Source organism: Anastrepha obliqua, chromosome 2 (genome assembly GCF_027943255.1).
Source record: "Anastrepha obliqua isolate idAnaObli1 chromosome 2, idAnaObli1_1.0, whole genome shotgun sequence".
Classification (NCBI taxonomy): domain Eukaryota; kingdom Metazoa; phylum Arthropoda; class Insecta; order Diptera; family Tephritidae; genus Anastrepha; species Anastrepha obliqua.
The window spans coordinates 106,053,027-106,079,737 of NC_072893.1; the positions used below are offsets into that span (position 1 = coordinate 106,053,027).

General features: G+C 34.9%; 1 protein-coding gene across 1 annotated transcript; it reads left to right on the forward strand.

Annotated features, from left to right (window-relative positions):
• The first annotated feature begins 539 nt into the window (after positions 1 to 539).
• On the forward strand, positions 540 to 21,193 carry LOC129237205 (CCR4-NOT transcription complex subunit 9). Its single transcript, XM_054871728.1, has 6 exons — positions 540 to 700; positions 1,120 to 1,234; positions 15,744 to 16,124; positions 16,199 to 16,393; positions 16,463 to 16,554; positions 16,622 to 21,193. Exons 2-6 carry the CDS (start codon positions 1,181 to 1,183, stop codon positions 16,800 to 16,802), a joined length of 903 nt encoding a protein of 300 aa, XP_054727703.1. The 5' UTR covers positions 540 to 700; positions 1,120 to 1,180; the 3' UTR covers positions 16,803 to 21,193.
• Positions 21,194 to 26,711: the final 5,518 nt, after the last annotated feature.

Below are 26,711 nucleotides of genomic sequence, written 5' to 3' on the forward strand. Positions count from 1 at the left end.
AATAATTAAATTTTTTGTTCCAAATGACTAAGTTGTTATAGTGGTCTCAATTTTACTGTTTGGGGAACCTAGCAGGATACATCTGATATAAGCTGTACCCACGGGTTCCCAACATAAGGGAAGAGTAAATCACTATTCGACGAAGTCAAAAACATTGAAACATTGAAAGTGCAAATGGCTTGAATGCATTGCTATCTTCACAGAGGTTGCAGACACTTAATTTTTATTCGGAAGAAGTTTTACATTATTGTAATGAATTCTGTATATGCATATATTGAACATATTTTAGTAATTTCAAAAACTTAATTAAGTATATTTTAGAATTTTTGGCCATTCTTCAACAGAACAGAAACAAAAGCAAAGGTCTATCTCGAGTCGAATATGTTAGCTGTTTGTATTTTTCTTCTTTCATTCAACAAATTTATCGTAACCTCATTTCTTTCAATCATGTACAAAAACATTTCTGTGTTTTTTAGTCCAGCTGAAAATGCGCCACTCTTATATAAAATTCCCCCAAAGGGTATAACGTCTTTAGGGGTAGTCAATACTGTCACAAAGTGTTGGTCTAGTTGGGAACGAGAACTGAATTTTTTCGCTTTCAGAAATTGCTGTGTTTTCACAAAGTTCGGTCCGAAAAACTAATATAAAAACTAACTTTTGATAAAATAAGTGTTATATATTGAGAATTTAATAAGTACAAGTAAGTTAAAATTTAAAATTTGTGGAAATTGCAAATTTGTGCTCAGTCACTAATGGTATTGTGTGTGTGTTTGACGTGATTGCGAAGTGCGATAAAGCAAGTGGTCGAGAAAGAAAGAAATGGAATAAAAAAGAATTTCATTTATTTGGCGATACCGAGTTCCTATGCAAATTTAAATAAAAAATTAGATTTCCCGAAAATAAATTGCTACTTTTTAGCTTTACGTTTTTATTAATTTACCAATATTGCCGTGATATATATATGTATACAATAAAAATTTCTTTTCAATTCGGGTGCCGCCGCCATATTTGTGAGCATTTTCGCGTTTTCAAAGCGAACACAGCCGACTGCTCAGCATATGTATTTCGCAAAAGAGAAAAGCAAATAATAAGCAGTTATTCGTTTGAAAATTTTTACAGCCACACTTCACCAGTGAATAATCTTTAACGTGGAATCGATAAATAAAATCCAAAAATTATAATGAGTGCTCAACCTAGTCCCGCCTGCATGACTCCATCAACCGAACAGGAAAGGGTAAGTTCGACGGGTTATTAATTTTAATTACTTGACCGCATGTATGTAAATACATGCATTTTGTACATATTTCAAACCATTTCCTTATAAAATGTCCAGCAAAGTGTGTGTGGCAATGGTAAACATTTACCAACGTCAATATGTATATGTATGCATGTATATTTGTAACTGGTCATTAATGAATGACATCTGCCTGGTTGCCAGGTATTTTTGTCGTTTGCATACATGTGTCTGTAGTGTTCGTCATTTCTTATAAGCATAGCACAGGTCTTTTGATGTTTCTTTTATGAAAATCCTAAGTACACGAAAGGAATATGTCTTCATTGCTATTATATACATACATAGCTATATATATATATATATATATATATGATTTATATGTATTCCTATTCATACCCGCTTACCTAGGAAATATGCACGGTGTAGAGATAAACACCGATATCATTAAATTTCGCTTTAATAGTTTCCTCGTTTTTCGTTTTTTTTATTTCATTTCTTCACAACTTTTATTTGCGTATATAAAGTTGTTATTGCATTTGTTTGTAGACAAGATTCTCTTTGTTTCGCAAATTGTGCTAATCGTCAACAAACAGGAAGTTTGTACGGTCCACAAATTTTATATTTCGAGGAATTCGAGCAGCAGTTCAGCTAGAAAAGAAGTACTAGAACTTTATAAACACGTATCAATGCTTTATGGTAGATTCGAATATAATTTTAAAATATGAAATTTGTATAATACGATATATCCCGGTGCATCCCTTTCACCCCCGTGGCTAAAGTATGAAAATTTTAAAAATTATGGTCGAAAATTTTTTTATGAGACTAAAACATAATTAGACTCTTATTTTGGTCTGCCAAATGTTCTTGCTAATTTTCGACGACTAGATGAATTTACTTCAAAACTTAAAATTTTTCAATTAAAAAAATTATGTATACATTAAATTTAGTCCAAATATCTTAACTTGCTTGTATAAATAACAAATGACCACTAGAATGACAATCGATTTTCTATTGGTCAGACTTTCTGAAGTTACGTACAAACGAATATATAATATAAAAAATTCAACAAACATTCTGATCAAGAATATTTAGGTTTCAATTTAGGAATGAGGTTTCAAATGGAGATGCTCCTTGGAGGAAGACGCCTATATACAGTGGTGGCCTTATAATTAGAAACGAGATAGCAGAATTTGATTTTACTAATACAATTTTAAAATTTATTTCGCCACATCATTTTTTTTTATTGGAAATAATACAAAAACAGGTAGTCTTTCAGTTTAACATAAAAAATGTTCACCATTACTACAATCCTAAAAAAAAAAAAATAAACTTAATTCTAAACACAAATTCATCTTGGTCAAATAATTAGAAACGACAAGGAAAACTCAAAAATATCTTCAAAAAGTTCAACAAAATTAGCATAATTTTAATATTTTGTGGGGTAACCCTTATTTTTTATAACATTTTGCAGTCTTCTCGGCAAGCTTTGTATTAAATTTTGGAATCTTTCAACAGATATGCTCTCCCAGCTTCGCTGCACCAATTGAAACAATTCATTATTATTTCTCGGACTTTTGTCCTTGAGATCTCGATTCACAATTGCCCATAAGTTCTCAATTGGGTTGAGATCAGGACTTTGCGGTGGCCAGTCCAAAACATCAATATTTTGATCCAAAAGCCACGCTTTACTAACCGTGTAGAGTACTTTGGATCATTGTCATGCTGGAAAATGTAGTGAACCGGCATGTTCTCAAAGGAATATGATTCCATTACATTTTCCAGAATGCTTTTATATTGTTGTTGGGCCATGATTCCGCACAATTGGGCCCACGCCACTCCAAGAAAATGCTCCCCAGACCATAATAGATCCGCCTCCGTGTTTCACTGTTTTCACAGTATACCTGGGGTCCAAAGCTTTGCCTGGAGGACGTCTCACATATGTTTTCCCAGCAGATTGGAATAAATTGAATTTCGATTCGTCACTCGTTCGTCAGAGAACTCTATTCCAGAATCTTGAATCTTTTTTGAGCATTTCCTTAGCAAATCGTAACCGCTTCATAATATTTTTTTTTTTTGACACATGCGGTTTTTTTTGTGCGATGCACCCACGTAGTCCCGCCTCTTGTAAGCGTCTTCTTATCGTCCGAGCGGAGACTTCTACGTTTAATTGCTCTGCAACTTCGGCTTTTATATCATGCGAAGACATGAACGGGTTGTTCTTGCTGGTCCTACAAATATGCCTATCATCCGATGGAGTTGTTTTTCGAGGTCTAGACTTCCTGGCTGGGGTTTCAAAGTTCCTCGTTTTTTTGTACAAATGAATTGCTCCGAATACCATTTTTTTGGAGCAGCCAAACCTTTGTGCGATAGCCGAAATTGAAATTTTTTCGTTTTTGTTACACTGTACAATTATAAAAAAAAAAAAAAATAATTGGCGCTTACACTTCTGTTAGGTGTTTGGCCGAGCTCCTCCTCCTACTTGTGGTGTGCGTCTTGATGTTGTTCCACAAATGGAGGGACCTACAGTTTCAAGCCGACTCCGAACGGCAGATATTTTTATGAGGAGCTTTTTCATGGCAGAAATACACTCGGAGGTTTGCCATTGCCTGCCAAGGGGCGACCGCTATTAGAAAAATGTTTTTATTAATTATGCTTTCACCGAGATTCGAACCAACAACCTCTCTGTGAATTCCGAATGGTAATCACGCACCAACCCATTCGGCTACGGCGGCCGCCAGTACAATTAGCTCCCTCAATTTCGGGGAGCATGACTTTTTCTTACCCATTCTAACAATTGAGATGAACTAAAATTAGAAAAGCTAATCTATGGATTTTTTCAGTATACTTACTTTAACACTAACTCCAAGATAAATATAGAAAAGAAACACAATCAGAGAAACAATGTGAATTTTTTCAGGAATCAACCATCAAATATCAACGTGTTTTTCTAACTACAATGTTCATCGCCTATTCTAAGAATAACGGTGCTCATAATTCACAGTGCACGTCTTCCAAAAATATGCACAGTGATTTTATTTTTCTTAGCACATCGTTTCTAATTATAAGGCCACCACTGTAGTATAAGGAATACACAGGCATAGTTAAAGGAAAAAAGAAGTAATATTTAGAAAACAGGATCTTTATGATGTGAAGTAAATTAAAAGATAGGCAAAGGAAATAAATGTAAACTATATTTCATCAATAGTTTGCTTTCATTAAAAAAAAGAGCTAAATATTCTACGACAGTATAAATAATATAACAGCATTCCCAAATCATTTATGGGGATTTTTTATGCTGCTATAACATCAATAACAATAATATAAAATAAGCAGGTACCAAACGATGAGTGAAGTTCAAAGCAAATACGAAGGAGATTAACTAATTGGAGTAAATCCGTTATACATTTGTTCCTGTTATAACAACATAAACATCCCCCATAAATGTTTGGGAAATTCTGCTGACGTGATAGTTCTTGGCCGTTACTTTTTACAGTCTTGTAAAAAATACCAACGCCATAAATCTTTATAAATTTGAATAAAATTAAGCGAAGTTTTAGAAGCACAGTTCTATATAATCCAACAAGTTTGTAAATAATACTTTTCTAAAAAAAATGAATTGGCCTACATATACATAAATGCACGTATATATACATACGTATTTGTTCAGATGTCAGCAACATTCTTATACTTCTAGACTTCAATAATAGAAAAATACTTCGTACGAAATTTGAGAAGGAACCAGCACATGAAGTATGTGGTCGGTTTACCGAGTAGTAAAATGAATGAAAGAACCTTCGATAATAGGTAGAGAGCAGCAATATTTGTTTTCTCTATGTACTACAGACCAATGTTATGTACTTGGTTGGGTTGGTGCTGTTTAGTGGTGCGATGACGGACGACAAGGTCGTACATTGGCCCACAACACATCACTTGACATTATGTACATATGTACATACACACATGCATAAGTTTATGCGAAATGGAAACTATCGCGACCACATAAAGATACTGAAAAATATCGTCAAACCACAATTAACAACGGAATGCAAGTGCACACATATATTCATACATGCTTCTGTTTTCTATGTGATACTGTGATACATCAAAGTCAATATTCTAAAGAAAACCATCATGAAAATGTAACGAATGAATTCTAATTAGTAATAAAAATAATGCGTAGCATATAATGTATGGTTTTAGCTGAGTTTTTCTCTCCAAGATGTGTTATGAGAACTTATCTGTTTATAACAAATGTAGAGCCCCACGACAGGCAGTTCTACGTTAACGGAACGATCCGGATTTATGTCCGTACATGTATGGGGAATTTTTAGGCTGCTGCAATAACAACAACAACCTAAAATTGAATGTCACCGACTGGTATATAGTTTTTATGAGAAACCTCTTTTGGATTTCGCTTTTAAATTTATGAAACTCGGCCTGAGTAACATCCTGAAGAATTGCAAGTTTTTGTGGTTGTGACCCAACAGTTTTTTTTATGGCGGTCGCTCTTCGGCAGACAATGGCAAACATTTGAGTGTGTTTCTGCCCTGAAAAAGCTCCTCATAAAAAACCTTCTGCCGTTCGGAGTCGACTTGAAACTTAGGTCCATAATATTTTCTTGAAACTGTATTTAATTAACTAGGGCAAACCCAGTTGTGTTATAAACAGCTTATCCAAAAAAGAAAAAAAAAAAAACAAATACTATTTTTATATGTATTAGAAAGCGTAAACTTTTGTCATTGGATTAATAAGTGTGAGTTTTTATTGTAATCCCACCTTTTAAAATGTCTTAAGTCACACGTGAATTTACATATTTATATAAAAATGCTCACGAATGTGACGTAAGTGGCATTAAATGTTCACATACCGTCGGAAATAAAGAAATGTAATAGTAATTAGAACAACAGCTTTTGTTTAGCGCGTGTTTTTTTTAATTTTTTTATATTTGTTTTAATTTTTTTTACATTTTTTTTATTAATTTTATTTCTGTTTTTTTTCAATAATTATTTATCGTAATGATTTAATTATTTATTTAATACACTATTAAAAATTGTTTAACGAATTGACATCGAATTTTCTGGACATCGAGTTTAAATTTCTCTCTAGTGCGCTGGCCCAATGACCTGCTCAGAGGTCTTAAGACTCACAGGGAGTGGACCTCATGGTCTTTGGAGATGGTCTATCATCACTAGATGTTGGACAAGTGACTAGATTGCCCCCATATTATAGAGCTCTGCTCGCGCAACCGCTAACGTAAATTTCACAAGGTTATCACGACTCGCGTCATTCCCGTTGGTCATTCGTCCTAATTTTCCAGCGGAAACAGCCATTTTAGCAAACGAGCGTGACCACCTACGCCAGGTTGATCCCGGCGAAACTCTGATTAAGAATCTCACAAGTGGACTAAATTAATAAATCATCTTAAGTCCTGCCACTTAATCTTTGGTGTGAGCAGGCGCTGGTCCGCCCAAGGCCCCTTTCGAACTCGCCGAAGCACTTTTGGTGGTTGTGTTTAATCGGAACGAAGTAATGTGAACCTTTTTTAGACGAAACTTTCTTCTTCTTCTTAATTGGCGCGATAACCGCTTACGCGATTTTGGCCGAGATTAACAAAGCGCGCCAGTCGTTTCTTTCTCGTGCTAACCGGCGCCAATTGGACACACCAAGTGAAGCCAAGTCCTTCTCCACCTGATCTTTCCAACGCAGAGGAGGCCTTCCTCTTCCTCTGCTCCCACCAGCTGGTACCGCATCGAATACTTTCAAAGCCGGAGCGTTTGTATCCATTCGGACGACATGACCCAGCCAACGAAGCCGCTGGATCTTTATTCGCTGCGCTATGTCTATGTCGTCGTAAAGCTCATACAGCTCATCGTTCCATCGTCTGCGATATTCGCCGTTGCCAACGTGCAAAGGTCCAAAAATCTTACGCAAAATCTTTCTCTCGAACACTCCAAGCGTCGCTTCATCGGATGTTGTCATCGTCCAAGCTTCTGCGCCATACGTTAGGACGGGCATGATGAGAGTCTTGTAGAGTGTTAGTTTTGTTCGTCGAGAGAGGACTTTACTGCTCACGAAAACTAGACGAAACTTTATATTGTATTCTTCGGTGTAGAGATGCGGTTGTTTTCTCCAGCGATGAAGCCTAGGTGGCCATCAGGACATCCGCTAAGGCGAAACTTATCTAACCCGATAACTCTCCTTTCCCCAGTAGTGAAGGCGCTCGAGACCGTCCTATCCTTGTTCTTTACGAAACACCTGACACCGGATACTCATCGGCATACAGGGTTTGATTGAAAAGTAATGAGCCAAATGAGCCACCAATGCAGAGGTGCTGAGGAAGGCGGTGTGCGCCGGCGCCGGAACCACCTTCATTCCCCATATATGTATGGGGAATGTGTATGCTGCTACAACAACAACAACATAGCACCATAAATACACCGATAATTCGCGGGCTTTACTAAAATTGAGGACTGTCCCAGTAGCGCTAGACTTATCAAAAGCTTTCGATACAGTTAGCTATTCCGCGCTACTAGATGACTGTGTGGTCGAGACTCGTCAGTAATATTTCGAGACCAAAACTCAAAACGGAGAAGGATAAAGTCGGTGTACTTTCACGAGCGGTGACTGCATCGCACTGGCAGGGCTTGATGAACTGTTGCAACACTAACAATATCTGGCATTAATTGATTCAGAATGATCGTGTCCTAGAGCTGCTCCTGTCAACAAGCATCTGTCAGTTGACTCCTGTCAAAATTTGAACGTGCTGCGTCAGTTAGTTTGTGTTTTACAGGTACCTTTATCAGACTACCCAGTAATTCACAGTCGACCACAAACGCAATCGTGTAACAACTTCACAGAAAGGTTTGGCGTTGTTTAATCGCAATATGAAGGAGTTTTTGCGCCGTTTTGTAACCGTGGACGAAACATGGATCCATCACCACACACCAGAGACCAAACAACAGTCGAAACAGTGGGTTTCTAAGGGTGAATTGGCTTACTAAGCACACGAAATTCAGTTTTTTCCGTTTTCTCCTCAAATTACTGGGTAGTCTGATAAAGGTAGCTGTAAAACACAAACTAACTGACGCAGCACGTTCAAATTTTGACAGGAGTCGACTGACAGATGCCTATTGACAGGAACAGTATATCTTTTTCAGTAAAGAGGTCAGAAATACAAAAAGTCACGGACTTATTGACGCGCCCTCGTACATACTATGTGTATACATATGCATGTCACTGATGGATGCGAAATAATTCTAAAATGAATATTACTGCTTCCTTTTCTGGAATACTACTTGTTTTCATAACTCTTAAAAATACGTTTTTTTCCAATGTGCTCCGGTTTTTAAAAACAAATTGAAAATCGTGAATTCTGCATACAATTAAAGCCGAAATTGCGAAAAAATCCATTTACACATAAGCGTAAGTACTGAAATGAGTAAAAATGAAAGGCCAGCAGCAATCAGATTTTGTTTACCAATAACACAGCAATCATTTTTTGTTATTATTTCGTTTTATATAACTTACCTAACGTGCACAAATGAACGTATAAAAATGTTAATTTAAGTAGGCACATACATATGTAGTTATTTAGATTCATGCATATACTCGTATGTATGTATATCTATGAATGTATGAACGCGCAGTCATGTATGTATGTAGGTACAGGCACAGACACATGGACTCAGGTATAAATTGCGTTCTAAATGAATTCGGGCGAACACAAAAACTTCTGTTTTTATCGCATTAATAAATAATTTTTTTTTATTGTTTTTTATACATAGTTGAGGTTGAGGTTGAGGATTGATTGTACATGTGTATGACAAAATTGAAACAATATATGGATGTAATACGAGTTTTGGGACTCACAAAACTATTTTTTTTTTAATATTTATTTCCAAGATAAAGTTTTGATAAAAAAAATTATTTTGACTGTTATTTACGGCTTTAAAATTGTTCTATAGTAAATTCAATTTAGTACAGCTTATGTTACGAAAATGAAATATAACAAATGAATTTGTTAATTCTTAATCACAATGTTTAAGTCTGAAGATAATATAGTGCTAGAAGTAATGTTGAAGCTAGAAGTTCAGCTATATAAACAATGAATTGCGTTTTCAAATAGGAAAATATAAGTATGAATGGTTCAGTTATGGTTTTTATGTTTAGACAAATATTTGCTGCCTATTTAATTAAGGAATCGCGTTTCAACGTTATGAATGAAGTTTCGGTTCTTTGTGTAATTAATGATTCAAAATTCCTACCTTGGAGTCATTTAAATTATACATAATTTCTGAGTCATATTCTACATTTGCCTTTATTCGGCGCTTCGCTTTCGACTTTATTGATCCATATACGCTAGTTATTTTTTACCTCACTTGCATGATCTAAGTTGGAGTAAGCTGCCTTTATATGGAGGCCGCATCACCATTGCGATATAAATATACTTGAACGGATTCCAAAGAATTTTTTTTGTTTTTCTCAGATCACCTAATCTTGTTGATCTGCCTTAATAAATTTGATGTTACAAAATATGTAGAAGGAGTATTCTTTCACTCTGCTTTAACTTTGATATCATCAGTAGTGTAATTGATTATCCCACAGAAGTCGGTTCTACGTTACCCCGATTTATAACCGGACAAAGACTGGAGTGCAGCAGAATTCCCTGTAATTGTATGGGGAATGTTTATGCTGCTACACCCACAACAAAACTATTCTCAAGTTTTAGAGCGCATTTGTTTTTACATTTCACAAAAAACAAAACACGCGGAGTCGTGATTTATTATTTCTGGAGCGAGATAGAACGGTTTATGCCTCTTATGCTGCAACACATAGAACATTGAAATAATTTAATAAAATTTCAAATTGTGACTGAATGAGTTATATACAGTGTACTCTCACCTAACGGACACCTCTCTTAAATCACACAAAGATAAACCATTGACATCTCAGATAACGATATGACCCTTTGCATGCCTAATCTTCGCATTCTAGATAAGAGATCCAACTAAGGATTCAAAACACTGGTAAAAAACAGCTATCATATAATGAAATAAGAGTCTGTGGGGACTTACTGAGTGCACTATAGGAAAATATAAGTATGAATGGTTCAGTTATGGTTTTTATGTTTAGACAAATATTTGCTGCCTATTTAATTAAGGAATCGCGTTTCAACGTTATGAATGAAGTTTCGGTTCTTTGTGTAATTAATGATTCAAAATTCCTACCTTGGAGTCATTTAAATTATACATAATTTCTGAGTCATATTCTACATTTGCCTTTATTCGGCGCTTCGCTTTCGACTTTATTGATCCATATACGCTAGTTATTTTTTACCTCACTTGCATGATCTAAGTTGGAGTAAGCTGCCTTTATATGGAGGCCGCATCACCATTGCGATATAAATATACTTGAACGGATTCCAAAGAATTTTTTTTGTTTTTCTCAGATCACCTAATCTTGTTGATCTGCCTTAATAAATTTGATGTTACAAAATATGTAGAAGGAGTATTCTTTCACTCTGCTTTAACTTTGATATCATCAGTAGTGTAATTGATTATCCCACAGAAGTCGGTTCTACGTTACCCCGATTTATAACCGGACAAAGACTGGAGTGCAGCAGAATTCCCTGTAATTGTATGGGGAATGTTTATGCTGCTACACCCACAACAAAACTATTCTCAAGTTTTAGAGCGCATTTGTTTTTACATTTCACAAAAAACAAAACACGCGGAGTCGTGATTTATTATTTCTGGAGCGAGATAGAACGGTTTATGCCTCTTATGCTGCAACACAAATAGGAAAATATAAGTATGAATGGTTCAGTTATGGTTTTTATGTTTAGACAAATATTTGCTGCCTATTTAATTAAGGAATCGCGTTTCAACGTTATGAATGAAGTTTCGGTTCTTTGTGTAATTAATGATTCAAAATTCCTACCTTGGAGTCATTTAAATTATACATAATTTCTGAGTCATATTCTACATTTGCCTTTATTCGGCGCTTCGCTTTCGACTTTATTGATCCATATACGCTAGTTATTTTTTACCTCACTTGCATGATCTAAGTTGGAGTAAGCTGCCTTTATATGGAGGCCGCATCACCATTGCGATATAAATATACTTGAACGGATTCCAAAGAATTTTTTTTGTTTTTCTCAGATCACCTAATCTTGTTGATCTGCCTTAATAAATTTGATGTTACAAAATATGTAGAAGGAGTATTCTTTCACTCTGCTTTAACTTTGATATCATCAGTAGTGTAATTGATTATCCCACAGAAGTCGGTTCTACGTTACCCCGATTTATAACCGGACAAAGACTGGAGTGCAGCAGAATTCCCTGTAATTGTATGGGGAATGTTTATGCTGCTACACCCACAACAAAACTATTCTCAAGTTTTAGAGCGCATTTGTTTTTACATTTCACAAAAAACAAAACACGCGGAGTCGTGATTTATTATTTCTGGAGCGAGATAGAACGGTTTATGCCTCTTATGCTGCAACACATAGAACATTGAAATAATTTAATAAAATTTCAAATTGTGACTGAATGAGTTATATACAGTGTACTCTCACCTAACGGACACCTCTCTTAAATCACACAAAGATAAACCATTGACATCTCAGATAACGATATGACCCTTTGCATGCCTAATCTTCGCATTCTAGATAAGAGATCCAACTAAGGATTCAAAACACTGGTAAAAAACAGCTATCATATAATGAAATAAGAGTCTGTGGGGACTTACTGAGTGCACTATAGTTTTTTAATCTCTTATTTAAAGACTATGCTACAATACATCCTGCAAGGGAAAATAGATTTTTTTTTGTTTTTTTTTTTTTATTTAAAATTGGAAAAGTAATGAATTACAATCTCAATGATTTTAAAGTATTAGCGGCTATCATGCATATTCATGTATCATTTATATTTCAAAGTACAAATTAATTTTGCAAATAAAGTGTATAAAACTATTAATGTTTTCTGCGTTTACTTCGGACAGGAGTTCTTCTATTGTGTGGCTTGATGTTGATTGCCTTATTGAATACAATGCTTCACAATTTGTAATGATGTTTCGTTGCAGAATTGAGAAACATGGTTTTGTGGATTATTGTTTCGAAAGAAGTTGCTGCCCTGGGTCAGGCGTGTATGTCCAAGCCGAAAACGGGTATATATCGTCCCCTTAGTATTAAAATAGCCTATAAATTGTTTGATGTTTTGAGAAAATGAATTTCAAACTTTTTGTCGAAAGTAGCTCTCACTCAAATCTCGTTATGTCTGTAAATATTTATTATTTTTTGACTGACGTTTTGACCCACTTTGTGGAACTAGAATTTGACAAAATTTTGACCACATATAAAATCGACGATGGAGAATCCAAAAATTCAATAAAAAAATAATAGCCTATGAGCATATAGGCTATTGTTATACTAAGGGGACGATAGGAGAAGGAGAAGGAGACACGAGTATGTCTCGCCTTGTGATTGTTGCTGGGAAGATTGGAGGGATGAAGCTTGGGTTAATGCATTTATAATAATGGTTTATGTTTTGCCATCGTTGTGACATTTGTTGTCGATTTGTTTTGTTGGTTGCGTTTTTTAGGTCGATCTTGTTAAAGTTGTGTAACGGCGATTTGCTGGCAAGTTTTGCTGCTGCGTCTGCTAGGGTGTTTCCATGTATTCCAATATGGCTAGGGATCCAAAACAACTATATTTTTTCGGGGTTTGATATTAGCGTATCTCTGATTTGAGATATTAATATTATATATGTATGTACTTTATATATTAGAAGGCCTACTTCATGTTTGTGCCATAATCATTTCTCGGATAAGCTTTAAGTGCCAGAAACTAGTTCGCCATTAAACACTTGAGATATTCTTTCAAATAAGGGAAGCATTTTTTCAGTTCAACCCAGTCCATCGTAGGATACTTCCTCCAACTATGTTCAATCCTGTGTACAGCTCCGCTGGTACATGAAGCAAATCACCAACATCAGTCCAAAGTTTTCTGCAAATGGCACAGTTTGCCTTAGGCATTTTTAATTAAGCATTTACAAATAAATAGCACTTCATATATCTAACTTTTTTTTTTATGAAAAATCAAACCGTAAATTTAAGAAAAGTACAATGAAATTTAAGAAAAGAACTGGGAATGGAGGTTTGCTATAATATTGTACAAATTTAACGTCGCTCACAATTTATATTGATTCTTAACAATATTTTTCTTAACATTATTGCGCATTGGTCGGAAACTGTAAGGCGTTGAAGGATTAATCGAACCAATTTCCTTTGCACCAATTCGAATTACCCAGTAATATTGTCAACCAGTCTCACAAAATTATGTCTGGGCTTTCCTAATAGACTCATTTGCCGCTTTAGGACATGAATTCATCATTGCTTCGAACTTCTTTCCGCTGATTTGATTTATTTTGCTAATTAATCCTTTTAGGCTAGTTAAGATAAATCCTTCCTTTGATAGTTGTCTCTCCACGAAATTGCAGTTCTCAAATTGATATATGTATATATACATAAGTGCAGTATTTGGAGACCAGTATATGCACATCCATACTTACATATGTGTAAATACCTATGTATGTACATATGTATATGCTCCTGCTCTAATTCTCTTGTTTGTGAGCAACTCAAATAACTGGTTTTCTTCTTCTTATCGGCAAGTTGATATCACTGCATCTGCTCCCACTTAACAAATATTCAGCCAACCAGTCGCTATTTTTGAGTTTTCTTTTGTGTTTTTTTCTTCTTGTTCTGTTGACTTCACATGATTCACACATTTGGGCTCACAAACAACAAATTACATATGTACACACATACATATTTATGCACGTACAGTATACTTTAATTTTGTTTTTGGTTAGTATTCAGGCAAGAAAACAAGTACCACAAAAACATTATGAGTATGTATGTATGGAAATATGTGTATATACGCATAAGGTAATTATTTTGTGCGTGATTTATATTTGGAAGAATTCAAAATACTCGTAAGAAGTTGTGCGTTCCGAAGAAAAACAATTATTACATAATGGCTTGGTATGTTCATATAAGCATATATACATATTTATATATGCATGCATGTACCTATGTACTGCCATGTATGATATAAAAATATGCGCATATTTATCATTTTGATAGCTACTTTTAATATTCTGTTAGGTTTTCTAAAAGCAAGTTGAAGCAAAAAACAACATTTTGTCGACTGTTTTGCTTTTTTGGCTTCATCTTAGATGACTAAACATTTAACGAGATTTCTGCACAAAATAAATAATTTGTCGAGTGCATTCTTCTTCGTTCCCCCGATATCAAAACTCAATTGCCTGGTTGGTGTATTGAGGCATCTTGAAAGTGTAGAGTTAAAATTTTTCTAAAATGGCCCACAATAAAAAAATGTAAGTTTACGGCACAGAATTAAAGGAGACGGATAACATATCATTCTCTTGTCGAAAGGGGAACAATATAAAATACCGTCTCTCCTCTCATAAAGACCTCACCAGATTGGTGTAACAGGTAAACAGGTCGAAGGGCTGCTACCATTCCCATTGGTTGCACGGTAGCAAATCAATCGGTTGTTCAGTTATTTCAAAGTACCCGAATATGTTGATTTTGTCATCCTTACTATGATTGCTCCAGTTGCAGGGTGGACAAGAAGTACTTCACTCCAAATGTGTGATCACTGATCATTTCATATTTTCAATGCTGCTAGTTTATTATTTATTTATTATATTTATTTAGAAATATTAATTATTATATAATATTAAATATTTTTTATATGTAAATATTTTACGTCTTTTGTTTCTATGCAGAAAGTTACATGAAGCGGCAGGTCACGATATTTTGTAGAAAAAAGTTAGAAGTGGTTTTTATTACCTCTGTGGCATTTTTAAAGAAGTCTTCGAATATCTTCGTGCATTTATACAATGACATTTTTGTGGTGTTCCTTGGGTGTTTTTGACGTTTAAACGAGCAATTTTCTTTGGTCATTCACTTGAATACTGGTGCAGAATAAAAATACGAAAACGTGAATACGATGAAAGTGAATTGCACGAAAAACACCTCGCTTTGGCTGACCGTGCGTGCACGGCTATCCCGTTGACTTCTGTAGACTTTTTGCCACCACTTTGGCTCTAACTTAGTACTTCTTAGTTCAAATGCCTTAGTTCCGTTTCCTTTCAATACGTTTCTATTGTGTTTTTGAATAACTTTTAATAAATAAAAATTAAAATAATATTTTTTTTGGCCTATACGGGCACCACTGCTTGTCTGTTTGTATACTGCAGCTGTCTAATTCACAAGTGTCAAATAGATTGACGTATGACGCCATTTGCAAAAAGTATAAATCTCCCCCATCTCTCATTTTGTGCCACCCTGTAGTTTTTCTTCTTGTATACTTATATACATAAATATATATCATATAAAAATATGTGTAACTCTAAAAACTAAGTATATATTTAGTTTTTCTAATCTCATATTCTTTTATTTGCGTCTCCGCCTAATACAGGTATTTCAATGGATCAACGAATTGGCCCATCCCGAGAGCCGCGAAACCGCTTTACTCGAATTGAGTAAGAAACGTGAAACAGTGACAGATCTGGCGCCAATGCTATGGCATAGCTTTGGCACTACTGCCGCCCTACTACAAGAGATAATTAACATTTATCCATCGATTAATCCTGCCACACTCACTGCGCATCAATCAAATCGTGTCTGCAGTGCGTTATCGTTGCTGCAATGCGTCGCATCGCACCCGGAGACGCGTACAGTGTTCCTTCAGGCACAAATACCATTGTTCCTGTATCCATTTTTACAAACCACATCTAAAACACGGCCATTCGAATACCTTAGGCTAACAAGTTTAGGCGTAATTGGCGCACTAGTTAAGGTGAGTTGCAGCGTAAGCAAATTTGTATAAATTTTTAAACTTAATGTTGCTCTTTTACACTTCCCATCCACCAGGCTGATGAGCAAGAAGTGATAACTTTCCTTTTAGCAACAGAAATCATTCCACTGTGTCTGCGAATAATGGAAACCGGCTCGGAACTGAGCAAAACTGTAGCCACATTTATCCTGCAAAAAATATTGTTGGACGAGAGCGGACTTTCGTATATTTGTCAAACGTATGAGCGGTTTTCGCATGTTGCTATTATTTTGGTACTATTTAATATGAGTTTTTTTTCGCAAGAGCACACCAGACGCTAACTAACTAATTTGTAATTTCAGGGCAAAATGGTAATACAACTTGCCAAGGAGCCCTCTGCACGTTTGCTGAAGCATGTCGTACGTTGTTACTTGCGTCTTTCCGACAATCCCAGGTTTGTGCCGTACAATATTTGCACAATGAAATCAAATGATGTGAAATATTTTCCTTGTATCTTATAGAGCACGTGAGGCTTTGCGACAATGTCTTCCAGATCAGCTGCGTGATGCGACATTTTCGGTATGTCTACAGGATGACAAATCCACGAAACACTGGCTACATTTACTCATTAAGAATTTGGAGTTGGGTGCTGTTGCGCCAACAGATCCACGTCAAATCGGCATGTCGCCTTTGACGTCGTAAACAGCAGCAAAAACGCGCCGTCTATAGTACATATACATATGAAGTGCAGCTAAAAGTGCTGTTGTTGTATGCTAAGAGTTATACACGCAGCGCAGTCCAAACAACAACCCAGCCAAGTATACAACAGAGACTTCAGACAGACACTCAGCCCCAACTAACTAGATTAAATTAAAAATACGCAAATACAAATGAAAATCTCTTTTTACTTAAAAATGTAATAAATAACCAATGGAAAGCAAAGCAAATCAAATTACACACAACACCACAAGGGACTACTTAAATACTTAAACATAAACAAAAAAAAAAAAAAACAATTTAAAGTCGTGATAGTAATTGCAAAAATAGGAATGCATTATTAAATAAATAATAACTAAGAATTATGGTAATAAGGATAAAATATATAACAAAGGAGACTGTTTATATGATAAAAACATAAAGCAAAAATATGAAAAGAAATCCCAAATCCCAAAAAAAAAGAGAAAAACTAAATAAATTACTGATGAAAAATATAAGAAAATTTATGTAGAAAAAGAGTGAATATTAATTAAATTATGTAATAATTAAGAATGGCGGTACCTAAAATAAATTGGAAATAATAAGAAATAAGTACACTTACACATATTACATATGGGTAACACATTTACCCTTGCAATTTTGCTGTAAGAAAAAGCTGATTTCATTGCTTACTGCAACGTGTAACCAAGGTGAATGCACTTTGTTAGATTAGATAAGAAAGTCAAATGAATTGATTTTCCGTGCGGCTGTTCAGCTTTCCTCAGACGTTTGTAAAACATATAGATACAGGTACAGATATTGAACGAATATTATATTATATGTAGTTTTTTTTTTTTGGCAAACTTAGCTTAAATTAATGGAAAGTGCAGAAAAATAGTATTTTAATTAAAATTTGTGAACATAAACTAAATACGTTTTTTTACATATAAATTGTTGTATTGACTATATATTGTTGTATTGATTACAGCAGAAAACGAAATAGTTCTTTAAATTCTACATACTTAGGCAACGATTATGAAATGGAGTATTAATATTTCAATTAAATGGGCAGAAACTCTGTGTAATATGAATGTTATGAAATGAGCGAAGTGAAAAGTGAAGCATTAATATAATAAGTTCGCCAGAAAATATTCATTAATTTCGAATTAAAATACGAAGCACGCATTTCCACTGAATGCCTTAAAAGCATTTGCTAATAAATCACAAGGAACGTTTTGGTTTTTTTTAAATTGCTATTTCTAAGCTATTAAATAACAGCTACAGCCTATATACATAAGTCACTATACATAAAATTTGTTATTGAATTGAGAAAATCGCTCGTGCTCATGCTCGTATAATTCTTTTTGTTTTATTGAAACCGGGTTGATGAACGCGTCACCGCACACTATCAGCGTTATATAATTGGAAAGCTATGTTTTTATTTTACTAAGTCCACATTTACAGTAACTTATAGCAGATACGAGACACATTCATTTACATACTTACTGCATTGTATTCTACATTTGTTTTTCGTAGTAGCCTACGTCATTTAAGCGCATCCATTGCCGGGACAGGACAGGGACTATTGGCTATGAATTGATGATATCTTTTGTATAAAAGTCTAGAATTAAGTAACTTATTTTTCGTTTTTTAAATTGAATGAAGCCAACATTAGCCGCTATTTGTGTATGAAGAAAACTAGTTGATTTAAATTACAAGCAATAATTGAATTAAAAAAATTGTACAAAAACATAGTTTTAGTTCAAAATGATTGCCAAAAATAAAACTTAGCTGTAAATGCAAATGGAAAAAATTACAACTCATTTTTTTGTTCTTAACTGCCCTCAGTTGTGTGCTTAGAAAAGCGTACGAGTTTCCGTTTATGTACAAATAATATTAATAATAATTCGTAAACTGAGTTGCCAACGTTTTGTAATGTACAGATTTGTCAACAACCGTATTAGTAATAAACACTTTTGAAATGCTTTACAAATAGAAAATTGAATGAAAATGTAATTTTATAAAAAATTTCAAAGCTATTTTATTTTGTTATAAACAATGCTGTGTATATTCTCAAACTGTTCACTTAAAAACACCAAACTTTAGTGCTCACAAACACTAAAAAAAATTGAATGAAATTTATAAAGCTGAAAGGATTAAAATGACTAGTTTTTGAAAGCTCAAAATTAAATATTTCTGTGCGTGCGACCTTTTATGCAAATCAATAATTGTTTCAATACGCAAATTCTGTTGATTAACTAAAAAACAGCGTTAATTTTGATGAAAATACTTCCGAAACTTATTTGACGTATGGGATGTTTGTACGTAACCTCACATATGTATGCATGAAAGAACTGCATAAGTTCCAATTCGACTGCTGAAAACCAACTTCTTAGAGGTTAGATCTTCTTTTATTCAAGCGCTCTTATGCCGCAATTTGTATAAATTAGCTGGTTATACATATATCAGGTATCAAAAATAAAAAAAAACTGCACTAAAACAACCAACTGAGTCGCAGCAGCTGCAATAGTTTATAATAATTATATTTTTACTACTAATCGGCCGTAATGTCAATTGAAGAATTTTATTAGTAAAAAGAAAGCGCTTGCAATGATACAATAATTAATTAAAATAAATAGAGTTGTACATAAGCCTGGGTGACAGCCTTTAAAAATATCAAAATATTTGAATTTAGCAAAATTGAAAGAAAATGCATAGCAAATCTAAAGTTAAATGATGACTAACTCCGCACATATGTGGACAGATGTGAGAAGTGGCCACTTCACTTGTCTGCTAAAATTAAAGTGTATGTTAAATTATGTAAATTAATCAAACGAGCAACTATGAATAGTTATAACTCATGCAAAGCGTGATTTTTTTATTTTTGTACAGTGCGTGAGCTGTTGTTTGATGGCGATCGCTCAAAAACATTCTACCGCAAAATAGGAGTGTAACATAACCCAGCAAATAAAAAAGAAGAAAATACCAAAAGAATGCCAGAAAATGTTATATAGCTAAAAGTGAATGTTCGACGAATAATTGAAAGCATATACATAAATATTAGCATTGCTGAGCGCATTCGCATTCAACAGCCAAACTCCAAGGCGCGCCCACGTGGTGGCGCAGCGAAGACCAATGCAATGCATAGCATACCCAACTGCCCAAGAAATTATTGTTGCATTAAGTTTTGGCTGCCGATTTTCATACATTCAATAACTTAAAACTCCAATCATTCATATCATTCACTTGGCAACATGTTAATTGTGATTTATTTTTAAGCAATGGCCGTCCCGCCAACAACCTCTTCTTTTAAAGATTCTGTATCCTTATTATCCATTAATACTAAATTCTTCAGCAGAGAAATTATTCATTCCCTTGCAATGTTCATCGTTGTATGAGTGTGCGTGAATGATTGTATGCTTTGGGACAACGTTTTAGTTTGCGCGCAACGAACTGCCTGCTGCAAACACTTTTAGCTGCAAATCATTGTAAAATAATTGTATAATTAAAACAAACAAAATTAATTTTTGATTGTTCGTTTAAGACAAATGCATCATACGAGAGTAAAATACAAATTTCGTTGAGTCGAAACATTTATAATCTCCTTAAATATGAACTTGTCTACTTACATACATATTAACGTAACACACGCAGATTGTGCTATACTATACGTATGTATGTACACATAAATATGACTTGGGTTCGATTGGAACCTGCATGTAGCATAGCGTAATCACAACTTAAATTGTAAACTTATATCATTCTTTGTAAATTGTTATTATAAACCAGCATCCTAACTAAGTTAAGTTTAATATATATAAATTTTTCGTATAATTGGGTTACGTTTAAAAAGCATAAAAGCAAAACTGCGTTTGTATGTATCCGTGGTTATAGCCATTTACCTAATTTTTAACTTCATACCTGCATAAATAAATCGTAAATGTATCATACTTTAAATATTCTTTTCTTCCTAAAAACATTTCCTAATTTAGTTTGTATACATAAATATTTTACATAAATTTTGAATTACTACATATTTTTTAACTATAAATACATTTTCATGTCACATTTATATTTATTTTAAATGTTTGTATTAAAGATTAATCGTGCGATTTGCCGAAGTTTTAAATTTTTCCTTGGTTTTATTTATTGTAATTTGGTTTTACTTTTTCCTCCATCATCTACCCCACAGCTAGGAGCGTGTTACCCAAAATCCAACTCAGTCTGCCAGCGTTGACGATGATGCCTTAGTGTTCTATTAAATACGTATGTACGCGCATTTCGTTTGTTTAATCATATAAAGAGCCATATGTATGTATGTATGCATGTATGTATGCAAACAAGCAGTTTTAGACTATGTTGAATAAATTAGAGCTATTAAAATATTTATCCTAATACGTGGCAATGTGTTTTAATAATTTTGATTATCTTGGTTGTTGTTGTGTCTACTTATCCAAAGCAGGGTCGGAATAGTGCGCAGAAAAATGAATGCAATAAACGTTTCACTGCCACTACTTTTTCAGTGGTAGTTAAAACACGAATTTCATTATCGCTGAATATTTAGTGACAGTGAAATTCTTTAGTGATAATTAACATTTTTCCGTAACGTAACACTGCTTGTGGACAACCAAACAATTACTAGGGAGATCCTGGGGCCTCAGCCCTAGTATGGCCCTCTGGATATACACTGCTGGTCTTTGGTTAGACGCACGTTTAGTTGCATACAACTTTGCTTCATATTTATTTATTAAAGGACGATAGAAAAGAAGTTGATATGCAAAAACATTTCTTATTTAATGATACTTTAAGGGGTAACACCACTGTAGAAATTTCAAAAAATTGATTTTTTTTTTATAAGCTTAAAAAATTCTTTGAACCTTTTAAAATACAGAACAAAAAGTTTTATACGTTACCGAAGTTTATTTCATAAATATTTTAAGCTTTTAACCAAGCGTTAGTGACTGCTACCTAACGACTTCTCCAAATTTCCAAACTTTAAACGCGTTTTTCTCAAAACACGTTTTCTGAAATTGGCACGCAGCATAACTCAAACAATTTTAAATATTTTTAATCAGGTTTTTCACTACGTCTGTATAATAACCTTCTTAAGAGAAGAGCGTAGGGGATTTTCGATAGATTAATTTAAACGATTGTTATAATTATTTAAGTGCCGTTTTTTTAGTCCAAAATAGAGTTTTTTCCTTCAAATGCTTGCTAATTCCACAAAAATAAATATTTTTTAAATCCCCTACGTGTTTCTCTAGCTATTCTTATCTAGATTAAGAAAAAAATGTTTCTTTCTTCCAGATTAAAATTTGCACCCTCTGTGCTGCGTGCCGCGGAGCTCCTTCAAGAGAAACCACATTACAAAAATGTCTCCAATGCCGCCATTTTGTAAAATTTTTCGATCAAACTTTGTAGTTTTGTATTTTAGTATATAAGTAATAACTTCCCAAATCAGAGTGATGGTTTTCCCTTTCCTTCTATACAAAAAAATTCTTTAAAAATCGGGTTTATTTTACGCGTGTACAGTGGTGTTACCCCTTAAATATAATATTCAAATGATTATACATATTTAACAAAATTGTGTTTTTCAAACATTTTCTTAAAGCTACTCAAAATAAGGCGAATTTTTCTTGGTCATTAGAATATACGCACTTTGGCTTTTTAATTTTTATAAGAAAAGTATTTGGATTTTAACTTAAATTACTATTTGATTGATTTGAAATAAAAAAAAAATAATTTCAGTAATGAGTACTGCCTCCTTTGTTAGTAATAACTTAAAAAATCCGGTCCTTTATAGAATTATGCAAGGAATCTATGTAGTTCAAGGAAATCTCGTTCCAAGCACGTTTAATATCTACAGTTAGTTAGTTACAAAAAAAAAAAAAGATTATTAATTTTGATGTAATTATGTATCTTCGATGTGAACTAAGAAAATTGGAAGAAACACGTAAAATTCGAATTTTTGGGGAAGGTAGAAAAAAAAGTGGGTTTTCAAGGAAAAAAAAAACTTTTCAACTGGGTAAAAAAGTCGCTTAAAAAAAGTTTTTGGATGTTTTTTTAGTTCACATAGAAGAGAAAACAATACTGAAGATAACGCATTTTGAATGAAATGGATAGCTCGTTTAGTTTTTTTGCAATCGTGTACATAAATTAGGTAAAATCGGGAAAATGAAAAGCCGAGAAAACGCGCTTCAAAGTTTTCGATAGGAAAAATTATACATTTGTGATTACTTACACCAATAACCTCCTAGTCAGCTATTCCTGGACCATATAGCAGTCCTTCCTCTGCCTCAAAAAATTCATTTTGTTGTAATTGATCAAGTCTTCTTGTTGTACGAGCTTCCTTGCTTGATAATGACGTGCGCCTGTTTTCTCTGTCGAGCCGTTGCGCGTCCACCTTATCAACAAACAGCTTGCATTGTTGGCCGATACTCAACTCCAGTAACTGCATGGTAGTCAAAATCGCAGAATAACCTTCGTTGAAAATTCCTACAGCCAGGTAGGCGGCAATTTCAACGATTTTTTTCCCAGAATGCAGATGTTTTGGACAGAATGCAGATGTTTCGGAGTCGGGTACCCATACGTTTTTGGACGTGTCCCACGCACTCATTTTTCACAACAGGAAATTCGTCACCGTATGGATTAATCTTTAAAATACCTGCAAATGTTTTTGAATCGCCATCACCGATGTAATTCAAAAATTTTACACCAAACTTGGCAACGGAACTCAAAAACATTTCCACAATGGAATCCACCTCCATTTTCCCTGCGGAGCCTTCGTGATTCGAGGAGCAAGAATCTTTATGTTCTTCGTACCACTCCTCAAATGCGTCGTCGTCAAGTATTTTTTTCTTTTGGTCACATGCCTGACAGTATGCACTTTTGACAATAAGATCAACGATCTTGCCTGTGTAGTACCCAATGAGTGTCGTTACACCGAACAGCGAAGTGTAACCACGTTTTTTCCATGATCCATCGCCGGAAACTTTCAAATGCGTTTCAATTCTTTCATTTTCCAAGTTTTTTACTTTCTCTTCTTCCACTGCTTTTTTAGTGGTGGTTTCGAACATTGATTCCGACGCCGATAGAACATGCCGCACTATATTTTCGTATGATGACTTCGATAAACCTTGACCCATATCCATAAGTCCACAAAACAGATTGATCCCTTCTCGTGCAACACCAAGAAGTCTCATGACAAACACAAGCCGTCTATTGATTTCAAAACCGGTGTTTATTAACGGTCCCGAATTAATTTCTCTTCGACCGCACATACACGATACTACAATTTGAAATCCGAAGCCTCGATGCCCGCTCTCCAAAAATGTTATTTTTTGTTTGCAAGATCTGCAGATTACGATATCTGCAATCGCAGTAAACACTGTTAAAAATTCAACTATCCTATAACAATGGAGCGGATTCACAACGATATCCTCCGTACTCGCCATTGATAGTTTTTTTCCCACTAGTGCTTGTATCATAAGACTCTTCATCATCTTTAGTAGTAAAACGATTGCCGTGAAATTTACGTTTATTAGGCCTCGAAGAGCGTTTGCTGCTGCCTGCTTCAGTTTTCGGATAACTTGTCATGATTATTTCAATGTACACTCGTCGAGAGTCAGAGAAAAACTAAACTAAAACGACCGTTACTGCAAGAAGCAGAGGAGAAACAAACACTTACAGAGACGTACACAGAAAGAGTATACAGGTATATACTATAATAAAAGGGACTAAACTAATCCTTACCCAAACGCCAAACCTCGTTTGGAAAGGTCGTTGAGCCTTTTCAAATTCGGAGTAAACGGTCAATGGGCGGAGCACTACAACAATAAGCGCACGGTTGCTCGACGCCGCACTACGCTCGGCTCTGTAGCTCTGCAAATACTTGGAATTTAACTCTGAAAATTTGTGTCTCATGTTCTTGAATATCTAAGCTATTGATTTCAGGAAAAAAAAAATCGATTTTTTTGACCTTTTAATTGGCCCGCCGGCCTTAATGTTTCCTTATCTTCGTATTGCTTTCCTCCTTCGTATACCTTCCGTGTTAGCCAGCCCCAAACATTTTCAATTACGTTAAGATCTGGAGAATATGGTGGCCAGGTCATGATATTAACGTTTTGACTCGAAATAAAAGATTTTACTACTCGAGAGTTATGAATAGGAGCATTGTCTTGTTGAAAATCCAAGGAATTGGTCCAAAGAGATCATTTAATTTTGGAAATACGGACTCCAACAATGTTTTGAAGCGATCGCCGTTCATCTTTTGATCGATAAAAATCAAGTCAATTGTTCCATAAAACGTGATAGCACCCCACACCATTATTCCCGGCTATGGTGGCGACTTAAATATAGCTAATCTTTCCGCAAATCGTGATAATAATATTGAAATCCATCAGGGCTATCTAAATTAAAACGTTTTTCATCAGTAAATACAACTGAACGCCAATCATTTAGTCGAGTGTCAGATTGGACAGTTCACGTCATGTATTCTTTCGCGAATTGAAGCCGGTTTTCTTTGCGTATTGCATTCAAAGGGGGTTTTTTCTTGATTTTTAGACGCTTCAGGTGTTCTGCATTTCTGATCGTACGCTGAACAGTTGATAGGCTTGCTTTTACTCCGGCCAATTCTTTGATCTTAGCAGCAAATTTAGTCGGTTTCGAAGCAATTCTAACAATTTGGCGTACTGCTTGTTTTGATAGTGCCTTTTTTTCCCTTCGAAGTTATTTCCATATGTCTCTGGATCCTTCAAATATCTGTCAACAGTTCTTGAGCTGCGATTTATTTGTTTGGCAATGTTCCGATTGGACAGTCCTTGCGAGTGAAGAGAGTCTACTTTTTGACGTTCCAATAAGCTCATAACAGCAGCTTTTCCCATTTTTTTCTTCAAATGTAGCTCAAAAGCACTTTATTTGTTTATTTTTGATATTTTTTCAATACGAAAGTTTACACTTGTCCACGCAATACGAAGAAATTTAAGCTGCGTCTAATTCAATGACCAACCGAAAACACGTGTGATTGCCATAGAAATTTCTATAATCTCCGAATGTACAGTTATTTTTTCGCAAATCAACCAGCTGTCAGCATTTTTTTTTGGACAAGATTCGCACTTTGATAAGAAAAGGATTTTGGACAATTAGAACAAGCATGATAATAAATAATTGATTTTGTTTAAAAAAAACGATGGTGCGTCTAGTCTAAGACCAGCAGTGTATGTACACCCAAATGGTTAGACCCATCATACTGTATGGGGCACTAGTATGGTGGAGCAAACAACAGCGATAACCAAACTGGGAAAAGTACAAAGGCTTGCTTGCCTATGCATCACAGGGGCTATGAGAACTACCCCAACAGCTGGCATGGAAGCACTCCTTAATCTCCCACCACTTCATATAGCAATCCAAGAGGAAGCAGCTACGCAAGCACTCATGCTACACATGAAAGAAAATTTCAAATTAGGCAACTTCACCGGTCACCTAAGCATCCTAAATAAAATCAAAAACACCATAAGCATGGCTCAAGTCTCAGACCACATTGACCCAATCCTCTGTTTCACAAAAGGATACACAGTTACCTTTCCTGAGCGGATCGAGTAGAAAACAAACCCGAAATGGATGAATGATGATTCACAAAAATGGTACACTGATGGATCAAAAACCCCTTATGGTGTAGGAGCAGGAGTAGTGGGGCCCAGAATCCACAAATCATACACTCTCACCAGGGACACCACTATCTTCCAAGCGGAACTATACGCAATAATGGAAGCAATAAACATCATGCAACGTAGAAACCACAAGAGAGTAAAGATCAAAATACTCTCGGACAGTCAATCACTTCTAAAAGCTTTAGATAGCTATACCTACAACTCAAAAACTCTCTTAGAATGCCACAAGGCACTCAATAACCTGGCA